The sequence below is a fragment of the Eschrichtius robustus genome, chromosome 11, assembly GCF_028021215.1.
Source record: "Eschrichtius robustus isolate mEscRob2 chromosome 11, mEscRob2.pri, whole genome shotgun sequence".
Taxonomy (NCBI): domain Eukaryota; kingdom Metazoa; phylum Chordata; class Mammalia; order Artiodactyla; family Eschrichtiidae; genus Eschrichtius; species Eschrichtius robustus.
The window spans coordinates 61,339,497-61,367,052 of NC_090834.1; the positions used below are offsets into that span (position 1 = coordinate 61,339,497).

At 44.6% G+C, this 27,556-nt stretch overlaps 1 protein-coding gene, 1 long non-coding RNA gene and 2 pseudogenes across 2 annotated transcripts; 3 read left to right on the plus strand and 1 right to left on the minus strand.

Annotated features, from left to right (window-relative positions):
* Positions 1 to 5,315: 5,315 nt before the first annotated feature.
* On the minus strand, positions 5,316 to 20,742 carry LOC137772438 (uncharacterized). The gene is made up of 4 exons (XR_011075474.1): positions 20,464 to 20,742; positions 19,188 to 19,256; positions 17,313 to 17,416; positions 5,316 to 5,493 (listed from the first exon to the last, which is right to left on the minus strand). It is a non-coding gene; the product is annotated as an uncharacterized lncRNA (long non-coding RNA).
* LOC137771328 (protein FAM91A1 pseudogene) lies at positions 6,317 to 8,118 on the plus strand (annotated as a pseudogene).
* On the plus strand, positions 8,478 to 9,861 carry LOC137771332 (protein FAM91A1 pseudogene; annotated as a pseudogene).
* On the plus strand, positions 20,184 to 26,918 carry UCP2 (uncoupling protein 2). Its single transcript, XM_068556351.1, has 8 exons — positions 20,184 to 20,333; positions 21,139 to 21,295; positions 23,697 to 23,916; positions 24,074 to 24,284; positions 25,230 to 25,424; positions 25,506 to 25,607; positions 25,948 to 26,128; positions 26,476 to 26,918. Exons 3-8 carry the CDS (start codon positions 23,791 to 23,793, stop codon positions 26,588 to 26,590), a joined length of 930 nt encoding a protein of 309 aa, XP_068412452.1. The 5' UTR covers positions 20,184 to 20,333; positions 21,139 to 21,295; positions 23,697 to 23,790; the 3' UTR covers positions 26,591 to 26,918.
* Positions 26,919 to 27,556: the final 638 nt, after the last annotated feature.

Here is a 27,556-nt window from a genome sequence, read left to right on the forward strand (position 1 = left end):
TTTGTTTTTGGCTGGGTAGAGTCTTAGTTGTGACACGCTGGATCTTTCATCGCAGCACACAGGCTTCTCTCTAGTTGTGGTGCACGGGCTTGTCTTTAGTTGTGGCACACAGGCTCGGTAGTTGCAGTGCATGGGCTCTCTAGCTGCAGCACGCGGGCTTAGTTTCCCTGTGGCATGTGGGATCTTAGTTCCCCAACCAAGGATCGAACCCGCATCCCCTGCATTAGAAGGCGGACTCTTAACCACCAGGGACCACTAGGGAAGTACCCCCCCCACCACCAGGTATTGAACCAGTGCCCCCTGCAGTGGAAGCACAGAGTCTTACCCACTAGACCACCAGGGAAGTCCCAGCAAAGCATTTTTAAAGGCAAAGTGAGAGAGGGGCATCCCAGGGTCTGTGAACAGCTTGTGCACAATTCTCTGATTGGTTGATGGTGAGGTAACAGGACGATGTCACAGGGGTAACATTATCAATCCTTAGGCGCCAGTAGGTCTGGGGACTATGGGCTCATCATCATCAAGTAGTTAATTTCTTCCATTTGGTGGGAGTTTTAACAACTGTAAAACTACTCAGGAAGTGTGCATCAGATACGATTATCTAGGTACTTTACAGAGGAGCTAAAGCAGAGACTATAGGAGAGGGGTCTGTCCCAGGAAGGCCCCATAGGGTCCCGCTGGGTTATAGAAAGAAATCTGCTTTTTCACAAACTCTTCTAGTATATCAGGAAAAATGAGATAGTTTGACCCCTGACTCAGTCACATTGGTGACATAGTGGATTATTGACTTCACAGAAATCTTGTTAGTAAAAGTAATATTTTTAAAGGAATATTTTATTCAGGAGGAATGAATGTTAAGTAAGGAAATATAATTATACCTCTATAGATGAGTTAATTTGTGTCGGGACACTCTGAAAACTACAGAGCGCTATACAAACCAAAGCATTCATTGTGCATACATCGTTAGCCACACATTGTACAAGGTGCTGAGGTGAACGAGGCCCGTCCTGCCTTCAGGGAGTTCACTGGGGTGGTGGATGGTGGGGCAGGAGAGACAACGATATAGTGTGATGAGAGCCACTGTACGGAAATGCACAAGGCACTCGAGAGCAGAAACCCAGATGAAGGACACCTGACCTGGTTTGGGGCCCAGGAAGCTTCTTTGCAGAGGACACCTAAAGGACAAATAGGAGTTATCCTAGCAAAAGAGGGGAAAGTCATTCTAGGTAGAGGGAATGGCTTGTACAAAGGCCTAGAAAGAAGCAAGAACAAGGGGCATTCAAGTATTGCCAGCTATCAGCATGGCTAGGTTGCAGACTAAAGGGAAGCAGTGAGAGAGATGGGGATAAAGAGGAAAACAGGGGCCCTGAAAGGCTGGAGAAGCCACATATTATGGACTGAATATTTGTGCCCCCAAAATTCATATGTTGAAGCCCCAACACCCAACGTGATGGTATTTGGAGTGTGGGCCTTTGAGAGGTAATTAGGTTTAGATGAGGTCATGAGGGTAGCACCCCCATGATGGGATTAGCGTCCTTATAAGAAGAGGAAGAAAGACCAGAGTGCTCTCTCTCCACCGTGTGAGGACACAGTGAGAAGGCTGTCTGCATGTCAGGAAGAAGGCCCCCACCAGGGTACCTAATGGATGGGCACCTTGATCTTACTTCCCAGCTTCCAGACCTTAATGAGAAATAAACTCCTGTTGCTAAAGCCACCAGGTCTGTGATATATTGTTATGGCAGCCTGAGCTAAGACACCACATTAAGGAGTCTGGAGTATTCTGAGGGTAATGTGGAGCCACTGAAGTGTTTTAAATAGGGATGACTGACTGCAGTGCAGAGAATGAATCAGTGGAGTGGACTCTGGTCATAGGAAGATGAAGCTGTTGTCATAACCCAGACAAGAGTATTGGAAGTGGGAGTTGAATGAATAGAATAGTAATAAAATCAATAGAAGATTCCATCTGGAAGGAGTAGTGAGAAAAAAGGACAGTGCTCACATGTTCTAAGTAACTTAGAAATACCCTCAGTAATAGTCCCAGCAAATCATTTTTTGGCCTCTGAACCAAACCACTTGGGTAGTAGCAGACTCACCATCTCCAGCTCTGCCTAGGAGAGAGTTTTCTGATAATGAATCAAAGGCACAGATCTTGTAGCATTTATTGCTTTGCCGACTTCTGTTATTTGTTAAACATATGCTGGGTCTGACATACATAGGGGACTAAGGTGCCCCTCTGACAGGCTCCCACAACCCTGGTCACACTGTGCCCACCTGTCTGATGGTCACACTAGCCTATAAGTTCCTTGCAGGCATGAACAGGGTATTGTTTACATCTGTATCCCTCGCCCTTAGTAGAGTGCCTGGAATATTGCAAACTTAATGAGTGAATGAATGAATGTTTTAATTTTTAAAAATTGTAATAAAAGTCACATAACATAAAATTTACCATCTTAACTATTTTTATGTGTTCAGTGACATTAAGTTCATTTATAATGTCGTGCAATCATCCAACCCGAGAACTCGTTTCATCTTGCAAAACCGAAATTCCATACCCATGAAACAATAACTCCCCATTTCCCTCTCCCAGGAAGCCCCTGGCAACCACCATTATACATTTTGTCTCTCAATTTTACTGTTCTAGGTACCTCATATAAGTGGAATCATATAGAATTTATCTTTTTGCGACTGGCTTATTTCACTTAGCATAATGTCCTCAAGGTTCATCATATAGCATGTGTCAGAATTTCCTTCTTTTAAAAGGATGAAAAATATTCCATTTTATATATATATATCTGTATGCCACATTTCGCTTATCCATTCTTCCATCAATGGATATACTTAGGTTGTGTTTACCTTTTGGCTATTGTGAATAATGCTGCTATGAACATCGGTGTACAAATATCTCTCCAAGACCCTGCTTTCCATTATTTTGGGTGTATACCCAGAAGTGGAATTGCTGGATCAATTGCTGGATCATTCTGTTTTTCAATTTTTGAGGGACTGCCATACTGTTTTCCATGGCAGCTGTACCACTCTACATTCCCACCAAGAGTGCACAGTGTTCCAATTTCTCCACATCCTCACCAACACTTATTTTCCATTTTAAAAAATAATAACCATCCTAATGAGTGTGAAGTGGTATCTCGTGGTTTTGATTTGCATTTCCCTGATGATTAGTGATATTGAGCATCTTTTCATTTGCTTATTGGCCATCTGTATACCTTCCTTGGAGAAATGTCGATTCAAGTCCTTTGCCCAACTTTGAATTGGGTTTTTGTTGTTGTTTTTGAGTTTTAGTAGTCCTCTATATATTCTGGATATTAACCTCTTATGAGATATGTGATTTGCAAATATTTTCTGCCATTCTGTAGGTTGTCTTTTTACTCTGTCGATTGTATCCTTTGATGCACAAAAGTTTTTAATTTTCATGAGCTCCAATTTGTCTCTGTTTTCTTTTTTTTTTAATTAATTAATTAATTAATTTTTGGCCGCGTTGGGTCTTCATTGCTGCGCACGGCCTTTCTCTAGTTGTGGCGAGCGGGGGCTACTCTTCATTTCGGTGCACAGGCTTCTCATTGCGGTGGCTTCTCTTGTTGCAGAGCACAGGCTCTAGGCACACGGGCTTCAGTAGTTGCGGCACGCGGGCTCAGTAGTTGTGGCTCGCGGGCTCTAGAGCACAGGCTCAGTAGTTGTGGCGCACGGACTTAGTTGCTCTGTGGCATGTGGGATCTTCCCGGACCAGGGCTCGAACCCGTGTTCCCTGCATTGGCAGGTGGATTCTTAACCACCGTGCCACCAGGGAAGTCCCTGTCTATGTTTTCTTTTGTTGCCTGTGCCTTTGGCATCACATTTAAGAAATCATTGCCAAATATAATGGTATGAAGCTTTTTATCCTGTGTTTTCTTCTAAGAGTTTTATAGGTTTTTTGGGTTTGTGGTTTTTTTTTGGTCACGAGGCACGAGGAATTTCCCCAACCAGCGATCAAACCCGTGCCCCCTGCATTAGAAGCGCAGAGTCTTAACCACTGGACCACCAGGGAAGTCCATATAGTTCTCTAGATCTTATATTTAGGTGTTTGATCCATTTTGAGTTAATTTGTGTGTATGAGGTTAGGTAAGGATCCAAGTTCTCTCTAAAATAAATAAATTTTTAAGAGCTAAAGAAAACCCCTTCCTAAAATAGAGCTTTGCCTTTGAGAGCAAAAAACAATGAATAATCTATTTTGGCAGAGGGGGTGGGGATCTCTTGAGTATTCAAATATACATCTCAATTCATGTCAATGGAATGAGTATGAACCTTGTAACAAAAACCAAAGTTAGAATCCCAGTTCTGATACTTATTAGCTATGTGACATGGGTCAAATTCTTGGTCTCCTTAAGCCCCAGTTTATTTACCTATAAAACATGGGTAATAATTTGACAGAGAGCAAAAATCCACAGCTTTGTCCACTAGAAGTGGTAAACTTTGTAGGAAACAAACTGGATTCCTCATGCATTGTTGGTGGAAATGTAAGATGGTAGAGCCACTTTGGAAATTTTTGAATTTTTTAAAATATTAAATATATATTTACCATCTGATCCAGCCATCCTACTTTTAGGTATTTACCCAAGAGAAATGAAATCATATGTCCACACAAAGATTTGTACATGAATGTCAATAACAGCATTATTCATAATAGCCCCAAACTGGAAATATGTAATCCAAATGCCCATCAACTGGTGAATACACACAAAATGTTCTATATCACTGTGATGGAATACTACTCAGCAATAAAAAAGGACCAGACTGCTGATTCATGCATCAACATGGATGAACCTCAAAAAACATTATGTTAAGTGAAAGAAGCCAGACACCAAAGACTACATTGCACTTATATGAAAATTTTAGAAAATGCAAAGCTGTAGAGACAGAAAGTAGATCAGTGGTCATCCAGGGCTGAGGTGAGAGAAGGAAATGACTGCAAACAGACACAACACAACTTTTGGGGGTGACGGAAGTGTTTTAAGACTGGATTGTGGTCATTATTGCACAACTGTATAAATTTACTAAGAATTAATTAAATCATACACTTAGCAATGAGTGAATTGTATGGTATTTAAGTTGTACCTCAATAAGGCTATTAAAAGTGCAAAAGGTTATGACAGTTCATGGCAGTACTACTGTAATAGACAAAAATTGGACACACCTGAAATGTCCCATCAACAGTAGAGTGAATACGCTGGATATACTCATACAGTAGAGACTATACAGCAACGATAATTAAAGATCTACAACTTCATGTAACTTGGCTGAATCTCACAAATTTAATGTTGAGTGAAAGACAGAAAATAGTACAATTCCATGTATATGATGTTTAAGAACAGGCAAAACAAATATTTGATGTTAAAAATCAGTATAGGGACTTCCCTGGTGGTCCAGTGGCTAAGACTCCACGCTCCCAATGCAGGGGGTCCAGGTTCAATCCCCGGTCAGGAAACTAGATCCCACGTGCTGCACCTAAAAAAAAAAAAAAAAAAAAAAGATCCTGCATGCCACAACTAAAATCTGATGCAGCCAAATAAATAAATAAATATGTTTTAAAAAATCAGTATAGTAGTTATTCTCTGGGAAAACAGTGACTGAGAAGGGACATGAGAGGTTGTTTCTGTGGTGTTAATAATGTTTCTTTTTAAATTTTTTTAGCTTTATTGAAGAATAATTGACAAATAATGTTAATGTTTCTTGATGAGTGCAAATTATATAGAGGCATTCACTATATGAAAGTTTATCAAGCTGTACACTTATGATTTGTGCACTGTTTAATAAGTATGTTATACTTCTATAAAAATTTTACTTAAAAGTGCACTCAAGGCTTCCCTGGTGGCGCAGTGGTTAAGAATCCACTTGCCAATGCAGGGGACCGGGTTCGAGCCCTGGTCGGGGAAGATCCCACATGCCGTGGAGCAACTAAGCCCATGCGCCACAACTACTGAGGCTGCGATCTAGAGCCTGCGAGCCACAACTAATGAAGCCTGCACGCTTAGAGCCCGTGCTCTGCAACAAAGAGTAGCCCCCGCTCGCTGCAACTAGAGAAAGCATGTGCACAGTAACAAAGACACAACTCAGCCACAAATAAATAAAAGAAAATTTAAAAAAAAAAAAAGTGCACTTAACTTGAAGAAAGGACTACTGGTGATCTCCAAGAAGTGTGTGTGTGTGTGTGTCTGTATCTGTGTGTTTGTAGGGATGATGAGAGGTGCTAGCCACGTAAAGATCTGAGGGAAAGTGTTCCAGGAAAAGGGAACAAGCAGTCCACAGGTCCTATGGGAAGGAGCTTGGCATGTTCAGAGAACAGAAGAAAGACCTGTGTGGCTGGCGTAAAGTGAATGAAGAGATGAATGTGAGATCATTCATTTATTCATTCATCAGATATGTAAGAGTTGTGCCAGAAGCTGAGACATCAGAGGACAGCCAACTGTTCAGAAAGTTTGGCAGAGAAAGAAAGGAGAAAAAATAGCCCCTGTAAAAAGAGTAGGAAAGTCCTGAGGGTATCTTTTAATTTATACACATACACACACACACACACACACACACACACACACACAGTAGAAGAAAGGAAAGATTGAAGATAGGAGGAAAGGTCCTAGAGAAAACAGAAGAGCATAGAATAATGGGTACAGGCAGAAGGGATCACTCTGGAAAGGATATGGTAAACCTAGAAATAAAACAGAGTCACATAGGCAAGAATTTTGAAATGGAGAGAAGCAAAATGAAGGCATTCTCCAATCCTTTCATTGAAATTTGAGGAACGGTCACATATGAGAGTAGATTAGTGAACCTGCATAATTATTTACAAGAATGATGATTTTAAAAGCTCTTTTTTCCTTAAAGTATAATTTAATGAAGAAACTGAGATCCTCTGATGCACCCCTGACACTGTTCTCTGCCGTGCTGAGCTGTCTGGAGCCCTCACCATGGGGCAGCCCGGGCATTCTAAAGTGTAAGGCACCAGGCCTCCAGCAGGCTCCCCACCAGCTGTCCCAGGGCCCTCGCACCATGGATAGGAAGTTCCACATCAGGCACAGCCACTCACGGAACAGGCTGCCCACCAACATGTGATAGGGTCTTGGAAATTCACAGAGGAAATACGCAAAGCAGATTGTCCTCTATATACCCACAGTCAGTTATGATACAGAAATATAACTTAAATACGTCAAGAAAGATTGAATGCAAATACTTTGAGGAACTATTACAGTCGAGATTATTTCACGCTGTACGTTTACCATTCATTGGGTATTATGCTAAAGGGTCTGAGGATAACACCATTATCATATTATACTGAGATTACAGAGGACATTATGAACAATGAGAAAAGTTATGCTTTAGGAGTTCCCTGGTGGCCTAGTGGTTAGGATTGCAGGCTTTCACTGCTGTGGCCCAGGTTCAGTCCCTGGTCTGGGAACTGAAATCCCACAAGTCGCCTGGCGTGGCCAAAAAAAAAAAGGTATGCTTCATTGCCCAATCTTATTAGGGCTGACGGTCTAAGTTTTCTTGGCATAAAAAGATAGCAGTACATTGATATTATGGATCAGTGTAGATCATCAAACTTTTTCTTTTTGAAATTTGAGGAATGGTCACATCTTCTACCAATAAAGCCAGTGGAAACTGCCAAAGAGGCATGGTGAGTGGTCTAGGCTGGTCAGATCTCAAAAATGACATAAAGATGTGCATTTTGCCTGAGAAATATACTCAACTCTCTGAATCCCTATATTACAATATGCTACATAGTTTATACAACAAAGGATTTATTTGAACGTGTCAATATCTGAATTTTATTCTCCTGAAGGTTTTGTAATGAATTGAGTTCAAGATGACTAGGTGAGTACTTTGAAACTTTATATTTCTTTCAATAGATGAGCATACTAATGTTGCAGAGCTTGCAAATGTCCTTGAGATAGACATACCACTGGCTAAGGATGTTTCCATGTATTGCTGTTTGGGCTTTGCTCCTAAGAAGAGACATAAGTAATAAATGTGCAGCAAGTACCTTCATCAAGGTGCAATATTCCATCTGCAAAAAGATTTAAAAGTACTTTCCATCCACAAAAGATACTCTTTTTATTCGATATAAGATGGCAATGAAAGGGACTCCCCTGGTGGTCCGGCGGTAAAGAATCCACCTTCCAATGCAGGGGATGTGGGTTCGATCCCTGGTCGGGAAATTAAGATCCCATGTGCCGCAGGGCAACTAAACCCGCGCACCACAACAACTGAGCTCACGCGCTTCAACGAGAGAGCCCACATGCCGCAAACTACAGAGCCCACGTGCCCTGGAGCCCGTGGGCCACAACTGGAGAGAGAAAACCTGCACGCCACAACTAGAGAGAAGCCTGTGCACTGCAACGGAAGATCCCGCGTGCCTCACCAAAGATCCCACGTGCCACAACTAGGACCCGATGCAACCAAAATTAATTAATTAATTAAATTAAAAAAAAAAAAAGATGGCAAGGAAAGTAGGAGTCCTGAAAAGAAGTTTTGTCAGCTCTGGTACTGATAGAAATAGTCAAGATCCAGCTGACACAGCCAGTATAAGCAATTTGGATCTGTCTACAGGACTCACAAAGCATATTGCTTTCCTATTTGACTCAACACTTTCCTTTGTAATGATGAGAGATCTCGTACCAAAAGTTGGCAGACTTTCACATAAGTCTCTGGACAGCTTCCTTACAGAACTAGAAAAGGTTCAAAACACTGATGAAGAAAAAGTGCAGACTGCAGAGATATTTTGATCAGGCACTCACTCTGAGAAACACCATACTGTCTCTGCATCATAATAATGATATAGTCACACAGCTACATAGCCAGAACAATCAATTATGGTTTTCTTCTGAATCTCTTAAAAGGTGTGAGAGCCTTGTTGATTCGGACCCTGTGACTCGCAGCAGAGTTCTAAACAAAATTACACATGGCTTGTTTCCATGGCTCTTCTCATTAATGAATACAGCCCATCAGCAATAGTACTCCTTAGAATATTAGACCAGTTATCCAGAAGCCACTGCTCAGAAGTCAGATCCCTATTTCTTTTACTGGCCAAAGGTAGAAGACTTCAAAAACCATCAGATATATTTCAGAGCTAATACTGAGTATTAATAATGTTTTGGAGTCATAATCCTGAAGTAATTCCTACTTCAGATTAGCTCAGATGTTAAATGATGGGATGAGAAAAACCTTTTTCATTTGATTAAAACAGAACTATAAGGAAAGTTTGCGGTATCAATATGGATGTTCATAAAACATTGAAAATATTAAGGAATAAAGTGGGCTTGCAGGGATTTCTGTGAATGTGTCACCATATCTAAGCTTCTAGTCAACGTGTAAACAGAAAACTTGATGATGCTTCTGATGAGAAAGGAGAACCTTATTTACCGTATTTAACTTCTGGCTCAGAGCAAATGAAGAATCCTGTGAAATGGTCACTGAGGAAGCAACAACGGATTCAACAACAAACACAACTCTGATGTTGCCAGAACAAAAGTGACTGGCTTTCTCTTAAGCTGTGCTTTGAAATTCCACCATTTAGCTCTGAATTAAATGAGAAGTTTGTAGGAAAACTGCTACATACAACTTTTGCAGAGAAGAAAGCCTTCAAAGACTCTTGACATTCCAGCATAAAATACTCTCTACATGTCCTTAACTTTGTTCACTCATTCAGGGAAGGTGCTTCAACACTGGATATTCACACTGAGGCCAGCTTTTTCAAGTCCACTTTACCATCTTATGCTGATACGGGAGTTCTACTTCTTGTAAATTAGAGATGCCATCATATCAGAATGGTTTAGAGTATCACCTTCCTCACTTCTCACTGCTAATCTTCATTTGCAGTAATTTAGTTACACCATTTGTTATTTACACTTGGTGTCTTTTTTTCTTTCTAAAAGTTAGCTTTATAGTGCCAGTCAAAAAAACTATTCTACTGGTGCAGTATAACTTACACTTAATGATGTTAAAAGTGTGTTGTAGGGCTTCCCTGGTGGCACAGTGGTTAAGAATCCGCCTGCCAATGCAGGGGACACAGGTTCGAGCCCTGGTCTGGGAAGATACCACATGCCGCGGAGCAACTAAGCCCGTGTGCCACAACTACTGAGCCTGCGCTCTAGAGCCCGCGAGCCACAACTACTGAGACCTCGTGCCACAACTACTGAAGCCCGCGCACCTAGAGCCCGTGCTCCACAACAAGAGAAGCCACCGCAATGAGAAACCTGCGCATTGCAACGAAGAGTAGCCCCCGCTCGCCGCAACTAGAGAAAGCCTGCACGCAGCAGCAAAGACCCAACACAGCCAAAAATAAAATAAATAAAATAAATAAATTAATTAATTAAAAAAAAAGTGTGTTGTATTGTAGTTTGGCAAACATTTAATTTTGTCTGGAGTCTTGCTCATTATAGCACATCCTAATGCAACGAAGAGCTCCTTTTTTTTTTTTTTTTTAATTGATCCCTAGGTTGTTTGTTTCTTTTTAACAAAGAACTTTTTAGTAATCAGCACTGTATTTTTATTTTAAGGCAAATCTACATTTCTGGGGTATTTTTGTTTTGTTTTTGTTTTTTGGGGGTTTTTTGGCCACAGCAAGCAGCATGCGGTATCTTAGCTCCCCGACCAGGGATTGAACCCAAGCTCCCAGCAGTGGAAGCATAGAGTCTTTTTTTTTTTTTTAATTGGGGTATAATTGTTTTACAATGTTGTGTTAGTTTCTACTGTACAGCAAAATGGAGTTTCCTGTGCTATACAGCAGGTTCTCATTAGTTACCTATTTCATACATATTAGTTAGTGTATATATGTCAATCCCAATCTCCCAATTCAGCCCACCCTCCCTTTCCCCCCTTGGTGTCCATATATTTGTTCTCTACATCTGAGTCTCTATTTCTGCCTTGCAAACCGGTTAATCTGTACCATTTTTCTAGATTCCACATATATGCGTTAATATACGGTATTTGTTTTTCTCTTTCTGACTTACTTCACTCTGTATGACAGTCTCCAGGTCCATCCACGTCTCTACAAATGACCCAATTTTGTTCCTTTCTATGGCTGAGTAATATTCCATTATATATACGTACCACATCTTCTTTATCCGTTCATCTGTCGATGGGCATTTAGGTTGCTTCCATGACCTGGCTATTGTAAATAGTGCTGCAATGAACACTGAGATGCATGTGTCTTTTTTTTCTTTAATTAATTAATTTATTTATTTTATTTATTATTTATCTTTGGCTGTGTTGGGTCTTCATTGCTGCGTGCAGGCTTTCTCTAGTTGTGGCAAGTGGGGGCTACTCTTCCTTGCGGTGCATGGGTTTCTCATTGCAGTGCCTTCTCTTGATGTGGAGCATGGGCTCTAGGCACGTGGGCTTCAGTAGTTGTGGCACTTGGGCTCAGTAGTTGTGGCTCGCGGGCTCTAGAGCGCAGGCTCAGTAGTTGTGGCGCACGGGCTTAGTTGCTCCGCAGCATGTGGGATCTTCCCGGACCAGGACTTTAACCTGTGTCCCCTGCACTGGCAGGTGGATTCTTAACCACTTCGCCACCAGGGAAGTCCGCATGTGTCTTTTTGAGTTATGGTTTTCTCTGGGTATATGCCCAGTAGTGGAATTGCTAGGTCATATGCTAATTCTATTTTTAGGTTTTTAAGGAACCTCCATACTGTTCTCCATAGTGGCTGTATCAATTTACATTCCCACCAACAGTGCAAGAGGGTTACCTTTTCTCCACACCCTCTCCAGCATTTATTGTTTGTAGATTTTTTAATGATGTCCATTCTGACCAGTGTGAGGTGATACCTCATTGTACTTTTGATTTGCACTTCTCTAATAATTAGTGATGTTGAGCATCTTTTCATGCATCTCTTGGCCATCTGTATGTCTTCTTTGGAGAAATGTCTATTTAGGTCTTCTGCCCTTTTTTTCTTTTTTTTCCATATATTTATTTATTTATTTATTTTTAGCCGCATCAGGTCTTCGTTGCTGGGCGCGGTCTTTCTCTAGTGGTGGCGAGTGAGGGCTACTCTTCGTTGTGGCGCACGGGCTTCTCATTGTGGTGGCTTCTCTTGTGGCAGAGCACAGGCTCTAGGCGCTTGGGCTTCAGTGGTTGTGGCACATGAGCTCAGTAGTTGTGGCTCACGGGCTCTAGAGTGCAGGCTCAGTAGTTGTGGCACACCAGCTTAGTTGCTCCGCGGCATGTGGGATCTTCCTGGACCAGGGCTGCAACCCATGTCCCCTGCATTGGCAGGCAGATTCTTAACCACTGCACCACCAGGGAAGTCTTCTTCTGCCCATTTTTTGATTGGGTTGTTTTTTTTGATATTGCGCTGCATAAGCTGTTTGTATATTTTGGAGGTTAATCCTTTGTCAGTTGCTTCATTTGCAATTATTTTCTCCCATTCTAAGGGTTGTCTTTTCATCTTGTTTATGGTTTCCTTTGCTGTGCAGAAGCTTTTAAGTTTCATTAGGTCCCATTTGTTTATCTTTGTTTTTATTTCCATTGCTCTAGAAGGTGGGTCAAAAAAGATCTTGCTGTGATTTATGTCAAAGAGTGTTCTTCCTATGTTTTCCTCTAAGAGTTTTATAGTGTCCAGTCTTACATTTAGGTCTTTAATCCATTTTGAGTTTACTAGAAGTGCAGAGTCTTAACCACTGGACCGCCCGGGAAGTCCCTACATTTCTTTTTATTAATCTAAGGATAAACTTTATAGGCTTTATGATAACTGGTAACATTTATAAGCAGTCACTGAATATTGTTATGGAGATTTTATGTTACTTTAACAAATCTTATTTAATTTTATATTTTGTTACCTACACTTTTGGGGATACTGGAAAGTGATTTAACTCTCCCTGTGAAAAGACTTCTTGGTATTTAGAATAGAAAGAGTATAAAACAATAAACAACAATTACTGAGAGAAGATATGATGAGACATTAAGAATTCCTATGGAGGGAATTCCCTGGCAGTTCAGGGCTTAGGACTCCGTGCTTTCACTTCTCCCTGATTGGGGAACTAAGATCACACAAGCCGAGCAGCTGCACAGCATGGCCAAAAAAATAAAGTTAAAAAAAAAAAAGAATTCCTGTAGATACCCATAAATTATGTATATCAGCTGAACCTTGTTGAAGGTACGCAAACCAGTACAATTTAACCTTGTTTTATATGTGGAAGTTATGCGAATCAGCAAAATTATGTATAATTTAACCTTGTTTTATAAGGTCTTAATTCAGACTATAAAGTTTCACTGACACTTCACGAGAAATTTTAGAAAACATTCTTTTTTTTTTTTTTTTAAACCCATTTAGAATTTATTCAGAGTGCAAGAACAGTCCTTGAAAGGATGTTAACATGGTCTGATTTGCATTTTGTTTTGTTTCTCTCTCTCTTTTTTTTTTGGTAGCAGCATTATTGAAATATAATTCACATATCACACAATTCATCCATTTAAAGAGTAAAATTCAATGCTTTTTAGTAAATCAGAGTTGTGCAACTATCACCACAATCAATTTTAGAACATTTTCCTCATCCTCAAAACAACCACACCCCCTTACCTGTTATCTGTCATGCCCAAATCCCCCTATCCTCCCTAGCTCTACTTTCTGTCTCTATAGATTTGCCTATATAAATGGGAACATACACTATGTGGTCTTTTGTGACTGGTTTCTTTCACTTAGCATAATGTTTTCAAGGCTTATCCATATTGTAGCATGTATCAGTACTTCATTCCTTTTTATTGCTTTTTATACTGTTGAATATTATCCCATTGTTTGGGTATACTACATTTTATTTATCCATTCAACAATTGGTGGACATTTGAATTATTTTCCATTTTTGGCAAACATCCTATTTTTAAACAATGTTTATGTGTAGACTTTGTCACTCACTTTGGGTTTTCTTTTCATAGAATCTCTAAGGAAAAATAGAACTTTTCCATTTTGGTAGCAATGGTTGCTGCATGCTATCACTTTGATTTAAGAATTTTTTGTTTAGTTTCTATATCAACTAACATAAAATTGAATTTGATGTTTGCAAACCAAGGATTATGACTTTAGGTTAAAGCTACACATTAGAAGCACTGAGGCTGTACTTCCCTGGTGGCGCAGTGGTTAAGAATCCTCCTGCCAATGCAGGGGACACAGGTTCGATCCCTGGTCCAGGAAGATCTCACATGCCACGGAGCAACTAAGACCATGCACCACAACTACTGAGCCTGCACTCTAGACCCCACGAGCCACAACTACTGAGCCCGTGCGCTGCAACTACTGAGCCTGCATGCTACAACTACTGAGCCCACATGCTGCAACTACCAAAGCCCGCACGCCTAGAGCCCGTGCTTCACAATAAGAGAAGCCACCACAATGAGAAGCCCGAGCACCACAACGAAGAGTTGCCTCCATTCGCCACAACTAGAGAAAGCCCGTGCACAGCAACGAAGACCCAATGCAGCCAAAAAAAAAAAAAAAAAGAAGCACTGAGGCTTTCAAGATCAAAATACTCTAGTGATAAATCTACTATGAAAACATTATTTTAGGCATTCTAGATATTAAATTATACCAGTATAATTTTAAAGATAATTGAATAATTTCAAAGGGTTTCTTAATTCATTTGCTCTTGTAGTATCTCAAATGTTACTTAGAAAAATTGGAATCACTTTTTATATTTTTCAAGTTACCTTCCTTAGGAAGTTTATGTCATGTTATAGTTTAGTTCCTCTAAAGGGTAATTATTTACAGTTTAAAATTGTGACCAAATTAACCAAACAAGAATGTGGAAAATAGACTCTGGGAATATTATAACCTAAATATTTTTACTGATTGTTTTTTGTTCTTTATAAAACTATATGTGCATTTAACTTACTTCTAGAAATATACGTCTTTCTTTGAACTGTTAACACGACCATGTGTTCAATACTATGGCCTATTTATAGGATTAAATATTTTAGACCAAGTTACCTGTGGTTCAGTCAGTGCTGTACTTGGAGTAAATGTAATAATGTTTAGTTTTCTAACTTGTCTTACATGAACTAGAAACTAAATATATGCTATGCTTATCTATATAAGGAAAACTAATACATACTGTGATGGTTAATTTTGTGTCAACTTGGCTGGGTCACAGTGCCCAGAAACTTGGTCAAACATTCTGGATGTTTCTGTGAAGGTGTTTTTTGGATGAGATTAACATTTAAATTAGTGGACTTTGAGTAAAGCAGGTTACCCCCGCCCCCATACCTAAGTGGGCCTCATCCAATCAGTTGAAGGTTTGAACAGAACAGACTGACCTCCCCCAAACAAGAAGGAATTCTACCAGAGGACTGCATTTGGACTTGAACTGCAACTCCTCCTTGGGTCTCTAACTACATATGCAGGTCTATGCTATATATTTTGGGCTTGTCAATCCTCCATAACTGCACAAGCCAACTCCTTTTAAAAAAATCTCTCTTTATGGGGACTTTCCTGGCAATCCAATGGTTAGGACTTGGTGCTTTCACTGCCATGGCTGGGGTCAATCCCTGGTCGGGGAACTAACATCCCGAAAGCCACGCAGCATGCCCCCCCCCACCCAAAAATCTCTCTTTACATATACACACATATCCTGTTGGCTCTGTTTCTCTGGAGAACCCCACTAATATACATATTAATGTGAAAATAATTTCTAATCACTGTGATTCTTTCATTTATTCCCTCAATAACTGTTACTGAATTATTGTATATTCCTAGTGCTTTTCAATATATAATTTCTACAGTGTTTCATTTGAAAGTTGTAAGTATTTCATTTGATCAAGGCTCTTTAATTTTCTTTTCATTTGCTTTGTTTTACTAGCTATAGTTATTTTATTATCCATGTATTAGCACCCTAAGCCTACTGTAATGTTATGTACCTTAATAAAGGACTGAATATTTGTAATGGTTGGCAGTGAATGAATTTGCTGCTATATTTCCTTTGAGAAATAATGGAGGAAAAAATAGAATCTATTAACAATCATGGATTTTAGGGAAGGCACTGAAAAACCATGTGATCAAGTTGTTTCTTATATAAAAATGGAAACGTTAGCCATCTGATCACCAGCTGAAGGCCTATCATGCTGTAAAGAAACTGGGGGAGAACTTGCATTTTCAGAGGTATGAGCAAAATGTGAACAACTGCTATGTTCATGCTCTGCTTTATGAACTGAGCTTTATTTCAATCACACATTAATTCACACAAAGAAGCATCTTTTAACTCTTAACAGTGTTTTCCCAATTTAATATTTAAAATGTAGGGTTTCTTACTTGACAACAAAGATTCATTAAAGAATTTAATCCAGTTTTGTTGTTGCAAATGTTCAAAGTAATTCTATCTCATTTTGTGTGGCCATTTCCCCCACATTTTCTTTCTTTTTTTTTTTTTTTAAGAAACCAAGAAAGAGAAGAACAAACAACAAAAAGACATGGACGGGGGTTGGGGGGGTTGGGGGGGGGAGGGGGGAGCTTCCCTGGCGGCACAGTGGTTTAGAATCTGCCTGCCAATGCAGGGGACACGGGTTCAAGCCCTGGTCCGGGAAGATCCCACATGGCGCGGAGCAACTAAGCCCATGCACCACAACTACTGAGCCTGCGCTCTAGAGCCCGCGAGCCACAACTACTGAGCCTGTGTGCCACAACTACTGAGCCCGTGTGCCACAACTACTGAGCCTGGCTCTAGAGCCCGCAAGCCACAACTACTGAAGTCCCCGTGCCTAGAGCTTGTGCTCCACAACAAGAGAAGCCACCGAATGAGAAGCCCAGGAACCGCAACGAAGAGTAGCCCCCACTCGCTGCAACTAGAGAAAGCCCATGCACAGCAACGAAGACCCAACGCAGCCAAAAATAAAATAAAATAAATAAATTTACCAAAAAAAAAAAGACGTGGACGTTTTAAAAACATGTATGGGTCAATTTCACCTCTTAAATGTTTTTAAAGAAATTCAGCTTTATATCATTTTTTAAAAATGTATGATCATCAAATTTCCTTGATTTCTTTTTTTAAAATGCAATCAGATAATTTTGTATTTGTTTTGGGGGGGGGTATTAACACAGCCAACTTACTCAATATTTTTAGCAAAAAAACACCAGAGACATTTGAATGTTTAATTTTTTTCTCATGTTGGTTTTCATTACCTGATGTTTTCAGTTTTCTCTGTCATTCTTGTGTCTTTTTCATTTTCAGTGTTTCAAACAACGTTTTCAAAATTTTAAAGTTCCAAAACTATAAGATATATATATATATATATATATATTTTTTTTTTTTCAGTGAGCTAGATGTGAAACAGGTTTGTAAAATGCACTTACCTGTACCCATTGTGGACAAAGAATGTCTGCCTGCCGTGTCAGTAAACAAAGGATGTTGAGACCATCAAGCCATCAGCCACTGCAGCCACCCCCAATGGTGCACCCTAAGGGGATTCATGATGGAGAAAAACAGGATATAATTTCATTAAGCCCAGACTCTTGCATCTTCCCATACATAGAAGAGTGCTAAATTCATTAACTTGAGATATCTGGTTTTTCTTTAATTAGCAGTAATCTTTTGATGTTCAGCTACCTGGTTTTTTTGCAGAAACTCCTATATACCCTGGCTCCTCCCCTACCTCTTCAGAACAGTCCTTCAGAGATATCTGAGAGGCTGTTTCATGGGCTTACGGCCTCAGTAATGCCCCAAATAAAACATAATTCTCAACTTTTAGGTTGTGCATTTTTTTTCAGTTGACACCAAACATTCTTCACTTTCTCCATAAGACATCTTATGATTTGGATGAGCTGTATCTCTAAAAATCCAGAGGGACAGTGTCTGTAGCATCACCCTGATCTGCCTGGCTCCATCCTAAGGAAAAGAGAATTTAACAGGACTTCTTAAGACATCCATGTTGAATCCTGGTGATATCTACTTCTCTTTTTAGTATCCACACATCATCCTTTTAACAGTCCCTTGAATTTTGCTAGGGATGAACAAACATCTCACAGGTATACAGTCTTTGAAATCCAGATTCCTCCCTGTTTGGCAATCAGGACAACACATTTATTTCCAAGCCTTTGTTTTACTCTATTTTTCATGTCTCCTCAAAGATCACCGACCAGTTCAGCAGTCTCACCACAAACTTGCTGAGCATCCTGGGAATCCGTTCATCACAGCCAAAGACAGAAGCTTACATGCAAAAGCTAGGCCAGCAGTGGATGGGAGACTCCACAGTGCCAGAAATAAATTTTTGGCTTGATTTCTCAGTTTCCACTTTGTTTCTGCCAGGATCATAGGCTCAGTGTGTTTCTTCTTTTCCGCTATAATTATCCAATCCCATTCCAGCTATAGTCTCCTGGCTGACAACTCCTTCTGCTTGTGGACAAAAAATACACACACTGAGCTGATTAACCAGGGCTTAAGTCATGGCGCACCATTCCTAACCGTGTGACATTAGGCAGATGATTTAACTTCTTTGGCACGCATCTGTAGATCAGAGGTTAATACCAGCCTCACAGGGTTATGTGAAGTATCCACACTGAACCTGAACATAGTAACTGCACTCACTAAATGTTCATCTTCCCAGATCCTCCCATTACACTTCCCAAGGGCACTTTCAACAGCAGCCCAAACAGCATGCACTGAGCCTCTACTATATGTCTGAAGAAAAACACACGACCTAAAAGTAGCGACTTAAGTTTTATTTGGGGATCTTACTGAAGACAATAGCCCAGGAGACGGCCTCTCAGAGAGCTTTGAGGAAATGCTCGGAAGAGGTAAGTGAGAAGTCAGGATAAATAGGAGTTTTTTGCTGGAAAAAAAATGTAGTTGAACATCAAAAGATTACTGTCAATCACAAATAACAGACATCTCAAATTAATCATTTTAGTGCTTTTCTGTATATGGGAAGATGCAAGAATCTGGGTTCATTTAAATTATTCTTTAGGTATGCATCTTAACTATCTAGGGCCAACAGAATCCAAAGCACAGAATACTTCCTGTTTTTCTCCACCCTTAATTCCTTTCAGGGCTCACGGTGGGTGGAAGGCTGCAGTGACTAATGGCCAGATCCTTATAGAACTGGAATGGTGGGCAACATTCTTTGTTTACTAGAACGGCAGGCAACGGTCCCTGTCCACATCTAAAGCGGGTCTTAGAGGGCTGTGATACTAAAAATATAGGAAATAGCTTCCTGTTCTAGAAGAGCTTACAATGTAGTCAACGATATGGCTTCCACGACCTCCACGAATTCTTACAACAGTCCCAGGCAGTCGACAAGGCTGAAACGAGGTAGAGGGGGTCAGAAGGTACACAAAAGTAGGGACATAGAGTCCAAGGGCGAACATAGACTATCTGCGTCTACACTCCACGTGCACGTGTTTGTCCGGCCACAGGACACAATTACCGGTTGTTTACGTGTCTGTCACCCCCATAAGACCACCAACCACCTGAGGGCGACCCAGTCCCGGTTAACTCCTACCATCCCTTTCTCATGCCGGGGCCCAGACACGCAGCAGGTCCACGCCCTGTTCGGCCTTCTCACTCGAGGGGCGCCTGACCATTGGCTCTTCTGTAAGTGGGGGCGGGAGCGTCACGCTTCATGCCCCCTCCCAGTCCTTTAGTCCCCGGAGAACCCAGGACAAGACCCGGAGGCAGGGGGAAACCCAGCCGCGCCCAACGGCCGTTGGCGGTGATCTGCCACCTGCTGCTGCAACCCAGATTGGCTCCTTCCTCTGGCCCCACGGCTCCCTTAACCAATCGCCAGCGAGGCCGGTCGGGAGGCCCCGCCCCGCGGGGGCCTGCGCTGGCACCTGGGGAGAGCGAGTGGTTTGCGGAATCACGGGTGGCTGAGTTGGGGCCAGCGGACTGCGTCCCTGAAAGGAGAGAGTGCTCTTCTACCCGAGCCTCTGGGCGCTGTTAAAAAGAGCCCTGGCTAGGGGCCAGAGGCGTGTATGACCCTGGGCAGCCTCTGATTCTTTCCGGGAGTCAGTCTTGCCATCCTCACAATGAAGTTGGCGGGGCGAGGGGTAAGCCTATGGGGAGACGAAGGGTCAGACGCTGGGATCGGCTCCCGGAAATGGAAGTGGAGGAAGGCGCGGAGAAAACGCTGGGCGTGGCGGTCTCTGCGGAAATGCGGCAGCTAAAGCGCCGCCTCCCAGCCCTCGGAGCCCGCAGGTCCCGCCCCCGCCCAGCAGGCCCCGCCCCATAGATCGAAGTCGCGCTGCACTCTCTACCTACCTCTCTGCAAGCCCGGCCGGCCGCGCCTTTGGGTCGAGTACAGCCTGCTCTCCGTGGATGCGCGCTCCGCCCGCCGACAGACATATCTGCCAGTACTCGCTTGTTCTCCCTGCGGCCCGGTGAGCCCGGCCCCGGCCCGCCCCAACCCTGCGCCCGCTATACCTGCCCTACTCCCGCTACCCCGGCGGAAGGGACCCGCGCGCCACCTTTAATTTCACTCCTAGCTTCCCACCCTATTTTGTATTTTACCTTTTGTTGTTTTTCTTTATCTCTCTTCTTTCACTCTTTTCGTGTCTTGCTTTTGTTCTTTACTTCTCGCGTTCAAATGGCTGTAATATAAGCCTTCACCCTTCCACTTCCTCTCCTCGGCCGGGGTGGGGGACCTTCAGCGAAGACCAGAATGACCTCTCCCACTCCAGGCGGCCCCAGGCCATTCCTGGGGCTCTTTCTGCTGGCAGGAGGCTTTGAGCTGCTTGATGCGGCCTCAGCAGGGCCCGCTCCAGGCCCCTCTAACCTCCTCGCAGCCCCGCTCTGGTCCCTAGTTGACTCAGCGAGTCTCTGACCCATCATGACTCCTCCCCACCCCCCGCCCCACTCCCACTCACCAGAGTCTGCTGTGTTGCGGGACGCTTCTCCAGAATACTGAGTTCCACTAAAGGAGAAATCTGCAACAGAGCAATGTGTGATACTAAGAGAGCAGACGGGGGAGGGAGGACTCCTGGGTTCATCCCCTCCTCCAGTGTGTGCACTTAATTAGTCCCCAGCTGCCCTGTGGGAAATGGACCCTGTTCTCTACCCTCACACCCACCGATAAGGACTGAGTGGGCTTATGTGCCTTGGACAGATGGCCCTTTCCTTGCTGGGGTGTGGTCCTTTAAGGTCCATTTCCCTTTCTAAACTCTCCTCCTCTGCCCTCACCTGCAGGACACATAGTATGACCATTAGGTGTTTCATCTCCCAGCCATTTTCTATGGAAAACCAAAGGGATCAGGCCATGATAGCCACTGGCAGCTTTGAAGAATGGGATGCCTTTAGAGAAGCTTGATCTTGAAGGCCTCAGCGTGAAATCTAACAGAGCCGGGTAAGAGTCCATTCTGAGGGGTCTTCTACTGCCTCAGCCCTGTGGTCTGGGGGCAGGTTTAGCAGGACATTAACACAAATAACTAGCACCACCATCCCAGTAAAGTCACTCTTAGCGTTCACAAAGCACTTTCATATATCCCTGGTCTCGTTCTGGCCCTTAAGCTGAACTGACAATCCAAGGATGGTAATCCCCATTTTACAAAGGAGGATATTGAGGCCCAGGTGGGACAGTGATTAGCCCCAGGTCACCCTAGGAGTCAGCAGCAGAGTTAGGACAGGAACCTATTGTTCTAACTACATATTGTTGACTCAAGCTTTTGACTATCCTTAAGATTGCAGTTAGTAATCAGGTGAAAGTGGTTATTTGCTGGGGATTGTAATATATTATTAACTATTTCTCGTTAGGCCTGAGTTTAATCTTCTTGGTATGGTCTTTAGCACAGAGACCTTTGCCTTCATACCCATGCCTCTGAAGGACCTGACTTATGGCAAACCCAAGGCAACATTCAAAATGGCAACTTAGCCTTTGCACTTGTCTCTGAGGTGGGCAGGGGCTGAGCCTTATTCTTCTCTGGCCCTCACAACACGTTGCAACCCAGATCAAGGTCAGGACATGACTGACTCATGTCATCATGTCTCTGATGCCCAGAGAAGGGATGCCGTTTGCCTGAACCTTCTCAGAACTGTCACATTGTCATGAGAGAACTTGGGTGTTGGACCTCCTTGTGAAAGGCCTGGGGCTGAGAAAACAGCAGGAAAGAAATGAGCTGGGCACAGTGCAAAGCAAATAGCATAAGCTTTGGAGCCTGCAGACAGGACGCTTACTAAGTTCCCTGTTCTGAAACATGGAAGTAAGGGCAGCCACCTCACAGGGCTGCACTGACAAGTAAGTGAGCTAATAGAATGTGCCAGGCAGAGCGGGGAGGAAAGGTGTGGAGCACTTCCTGGGGAACGAGGATGTCAGGGCAGGGACGCTGGGGGTTCTGGAACACCTTCATCAACCCCTTCTGCTGCTTGAGTGCCAGCCTTCACTGAGCCTCATGTGGGCCAGGCTCCAGGGAAGCATGAATAAGGCCAGGAACTGAGTGGTGAGTAGCGTTTAGACTTCCCTGTCTGCCCAGCCACCTGGGATGAGAAGCCCAGGAGGAAGAAGCCTGGTGAGCATTTTGTTTCTATGCGTCTGTGTGTTCACAACTGACTGCCACCACATCATTCCTCTGCTGGCCAGCTCTTTCCTCCCGGCCCCAGCAATGGGGGCAGCCAATTAGGTGAGGCTCAGAGCAGCCACTCCTACATAGTGAAAGAAAGAAACTCAGGGGAGAGAAGCAGGTCACCCTCCTCCACTGGGGTGCTGGGCTCACTTCCTCCTAAGGCGGGGGAGGAAGGTGTTGTTCCAATTCTGAGAACAAAATGGAGGTTTTGGTTTCCTTTGTCACTATAGCTCTGACCTGCACTTCCCCATCCCCACCTCTCATGAAGATGTGGATCCCTCTATATTATAGGAGGAGAGGAAACTGGCCAGAGAGGGAATAGTTTTCCCTGCATTACACAGTAGGCCCAGGGTGGGGGTGGGTACAGCACCTATGCACTTACTCTCAGCCCTGAGAATTGCTCAGTATCCTTCAAGGCCCAGCTAAATGCTACCTTTTCTAAGTCTTTTCTGATTACCCACCCTTTCTTTCCCAGTGGAGTTGGATGTTCCCTCCTTTGCACTTTGAGACTATGTTCTGCAAGCCCAAATGCAGCTTGAATCACCTGTCCATCCCCCGTGCCAGACAATAAGCCCCCCTCTAGGGTAGATATTATCTCCTGCGCCTCAGTGAGCCAGTGCCCAGCAAAGCAGACTCCTTGAAAGAGTGACTCTAGAGAGCCCAAGCTGTGTGCGGGCTGGTGGGGAAGAGAATTAGACTGAATTGAAGGAGCTGAATAGGTCTTGTTCACTCCTTTTCTTCTAGACTAGTTCAAGACCCATAGGAACCTCTCCTTCTTAAGACATCCAGGGCATAAGCCTGTGGGTTTGTGCCTGTCAGGCCTTGGTCTGGCTGAAACCTTTTCCCCACTTCTGTCTGCCCTCTAAACAGATCTGCAGAATCAGGAATGTGGGCATCAGTGAAATTTCTGCACCCAGCAGACAAAGGGCTGGGCCAGTGCCTGTGAGGTAGTACTAGGATAGCTGTGATCCAGACACTCCCTGTGGTGAAAGGGAGGACTTCTCAGGAATGAATTGCTTCTCCAGCCCCTGTTTGGGTGCCTGTGGAGCTCACTCCTGTTTGCCCTCCAGGGGCAGCTCTGGGTCCTTGCTTAGGGAGGTGGTGCTATCAGGGGAAGTGGGGTGGGGTAGTGAGAAGGGGGGGTCTGGAGCTTCGGCTTGTGATGGACCTTCTCTCTCCTTGGCTTAGATTCCAGCAGAGTTCCTCTGTCTCGTCTTGTTGCTGACTGAAGGTGCCCCCTTCTTTTTTCTTCATCTCCTGGGAGGTAGCAGGAATTGGCATTATGGTTGGGTTCAAGGCCACAGATGTGCCCCCTACTGCCACTGTGAAGTTCCTGGGGGCTGGCACAGCTGCCTGCATTGCAGATCTCATCACCTTTCCCCTGGATACTGCTAAAGTCCGGCTACAGGTGAGGAGATGAAGCCTGGGGTTCTGATGGTGGCTAGTCTGCTCCCTCCCCAAGACACAGACTCCTCAAGGGCCAGTGGGGTTTTTGGGGGCTGTAAATTTTAGAGCATAGGGATGGAAGGAGATGGGGTGGGCAACCACCTGCCTTGGCCTTGCAGATCCAAGGAGAAAGGCAGGGGCCAGTGCAGGCTGCGGCCAGTGCCCAGTACCGCGGGGTGCTGGGCACCATCATGACCATGGTGCGCACCGAGGGCCCCCGCAGCCTCTACAAAGGGCTGGTCGCCGGCCTGCAGCGCCAGATGAGCTTCGCCTCCATCCGCATCGGCCTCTACGACTCTGTCAAACAGTTCTACACCAAGGGCTCTGAGCGTGAGTGTGGAGCTGGGCCATAGGCCTCTTGGCCTCTTCTCAGTGATGGTTGATCCTAGTTCTTTTAGCTGCACAGTTCCTTTAGGCCCCAAGACCTCTAGGAGGAATTTCAGATCAGAGGAACTGAGAACTAGAAGGGTCCCTGATTCTTCTAATGATTCCTGAACACCTGGGCTGTGCCAGGCTCCGAGTAGGGCATCATCTCATGACAGTCCTCACAGCCGCCTCGGGAGCAGGTGGTTTCATCCCCATGTTACAGATGAAGAGGCTGAGGCTTGCTGGGGTGGGAGGGACTTGGCCAAGGGCACATTAATGGGGAGCCAGAAAGAAAACACACTCATGACTTGTGCCTCCAAGGCCGGCACTCTTCCATTTCACCTTCTCAGCATGCCATGCCCACCCTCCATTTTACACGTGAGAAAAATGAGAACGCAGATCAAAAGGTTGACTTTTCCCAAGATCACACGGCAAGGAGAAGTAGATCAGGGATGAGAACCCAAGTCCTATGAATCCCAGTCCTTGAGAAAAGCCGCTTCTCTCGGAGCCTTTCATATTTGTCAAATTTCACTGCCAGGGCCCAGGTTTGATCCCTGGTCGGGAACTAAGATCCCAGAAGCCACGCAGCGCTGCCAAAAAAAAAAAAATGATTCTGATTTCTCGGGGCTGTTGAGTAGGTAAAATGAAGTGAATGAAAATGCTTTATGAAAGAAAGCATTAAGTCTCATTTTGTCCTGCTCCTCGCTCTGTCCCAGTGCCCAGCACGTAGTAGACACTCCCAGTGATACACTGTATGATGCAAAAAGTTCTTAGAGCAGAGCTAGTCTGGGTCTTATTACCGAAAGGTTACAGTGAAGACAGGAAATGACAGTGACGTGGTTTTGGTGAGGAGAGGTGGAAAATGAGTGTAAACCCAGCTGGCCACTGACCCCCATGGTTCTCCCACAGATGCCGGCATCGGGAGCCGCCTCCTGGCAGGCAGCACCACAGGTGCCTTGGCTGTGGCCGTGGCCCAGCCAACAGATGTGGTAAAGGTCCGATTCCAAGCGCAGGCCCGGGCTGGAGGTGGCCGGAGGTACCAAAGCACCATTGAGGCCTACAAGACCATTGCCCGAGAGGAAGGGTTTCGGGGACTCTGGAAAGGTGTGTACCAGGTGTTTTCCCTTCCCCATCTTCCTCTTCCCCTATTCCTTGGTCTCACATAGGCACCCTTTCTTTCTGCAGGGACCTCTCCCAATGTCGCTCGTAATGCTATTGTCAACTGTGCTGAGCTGGTGACCTATGACCTCATCAAGGACACTCTCCTGAAGGCCAACCTAATGACAGGTGAATTAGGGTAGATGATGCTGGGTCTCACCTTCCCCCAAACCAGGAGCCAGTGTGGGTCTGCCTGGAGACCATATCTTTTCATCCCATTTCCCCTTTGCTTATGGAGTGAGTTTCTCTTTCACTGAATTGAAGCCAACTGGGGTGAAGTTTCCACTTTGCACGTTGAGGTGCTGAGGCTAGATTGGCAAAGTGACTCTCAGAGACACTGGGAGAGGTACCAGCTGCAGTCTCTGTGTCTCTAAAACCACGAGACCTTAGCTACTTAAATCATCTCTTTCCTTCTGGAATTATGGGGTGAGGAGTCCTGACTGCTTCCCCTGCTCCTCCTCCTTGGCAGATGACCTCCCTTGCCACTTCACTTCCGCTTTCGGGGCGGGCTTCTGCACCACCATCATCGCCTCCCCTGTCGACGTGGTCAAGACGAGATACATGAACTCTGCCCTATGCCAGTACCGCAGTGCTGGCCACTGCGCCCTCACCATGCTCCAGAAGGAGGGTCCCCAAGCCTTCTACAAAGGGTGAGCCTCTGATCCACCCCACCCAATTCTAGGCCTCTTGGCCACCTGTACCTATCACACAGGTTAGAGAGAACCACCCAGAACTGAGCGGTTGCCGTGGCAACCACGTGTCAAACTATTTCTGATCCCGGTCCTGGCATTCTCATGCTCTTAACTCCTTCCTTTCAGAATTGCTATCATGCCTACTTTGTGGGTGTTAAAATGGAGACTCACAGGGGACTCTTGCTCACAGGCCACAGCTCCATTACCTGGGCCCTCCCAACTTCCTTGGGACAGAGCATCTGGGTTGGATTGGATGCCAGGGCCCAGCAGGGTGAAAGAGATGACCTGTGTTTTCTCCCCTCTAGGTTCATGCCCTCCTTTCTCCGACTGGGTTCCTGGAACGTGGTGATGTTCGTCACCTACGAGCAGCTAAAACGGGCCCTCGTGGCTGCCTGCGCTTCCCAGGATGCTCCCTTTTGAGCCTCCCCTGCTGATCACCTCTGGCTTTGGCTGCAGCCTGGCCCTGCTTCCCTTTTCCTCCTCCCCTCATTCCCTTCCCTCTCTCCCCACCCCTTCCTTCTGCTCCCTTTCCCACCACCTCCCTTCCCTCTCCCCACATTTTCACCCCTCAGCTCCCCGTTGCCTCTCACAGTCCCAATGGAGTTGACCCCAGCTGACACCGTGGGAAGCCTGGCACCAGCCAGCATCTCAAGCCCTCAGTCCCTTGAGAAGTTCAGCCTGACTCTTCGTCCTGCCTCCTGCCCCTGAGCCCGACTAGCAGGTCACCCATAAAACAAGCTCAACCTTGGCGTCTCCTCCCTCTCTCTTTTACCAGAGGTCTTGGTCTAATGGGCCCTTTTGGCACCTGGTAGGCAGGGGAGGAGCCACCTGACTTGGAAAGGGGGGTGTGACCCATCTTCCTCCAGCAATCTGGGTGGAGGTCATCCGGTCTGCTTCTCTTTCCAGACCAGGCCAGGGCTGAGGTGGCAAGTAAAGGAGCGGCCTGGAGTCAGCAGTGGCCTTGCTCTCTCGCCAGACCACTCGGCTTTCACTCACCAGTGTCTGGTACTCCAGTACCTGCCTTTCCAACCCCCCAGCTGGCCCTGGGCCTGTTAATCTGCAAAATGAGTGTTCCTGTTTGCCCTGCTTCTCCTGTGCTGCTTGGAAGATTTAGAGGAACTTAGGAACCTTAGATGCTGTAGGCTTATTTTATTCCATTTTACAAATGGGAGATCCACCTCCCCCAAGTCCCGGGCTTAGTGAGGACAAGTCAGGTTGCTTCCCATCCTCCACAGTCATACCCTTAGGAGGCGGTATAACTGCATTGGGTGGGACAGGCTGTAGAGCAGACATCCAGCCTCAGCAGGAGTCTTTCCATTTAGAGTCTCACCCTCACCCCAGGCTAGAGATCCCAGGGAGGTGGTGACAAACCAGGGCTGTCAGCCT

Coding starts and splice junctions, on each gene's coding strand:
- UCP2 (XM_068556351.1), top strand. CDS start 23,791: ATGGTTGGGTTCAAGGCCACAGATGTGCCCCCTACTGCCACTGTGAAG. Junction 25,425..25,505: donor GTTTCGGGGACTCTGGAAAG/GTGTGTACCAGG, acceptor TTCTTTCTGCAG/GGACCTCTCCCAATGTCGCT. Junction 25,608..25,947: donor GAAGGCCAACCTAATGACAG/GTGAATTAGGGT, acceptor CCTCCTTGGCAG/ATGACCTCCCTTGCCACTTC.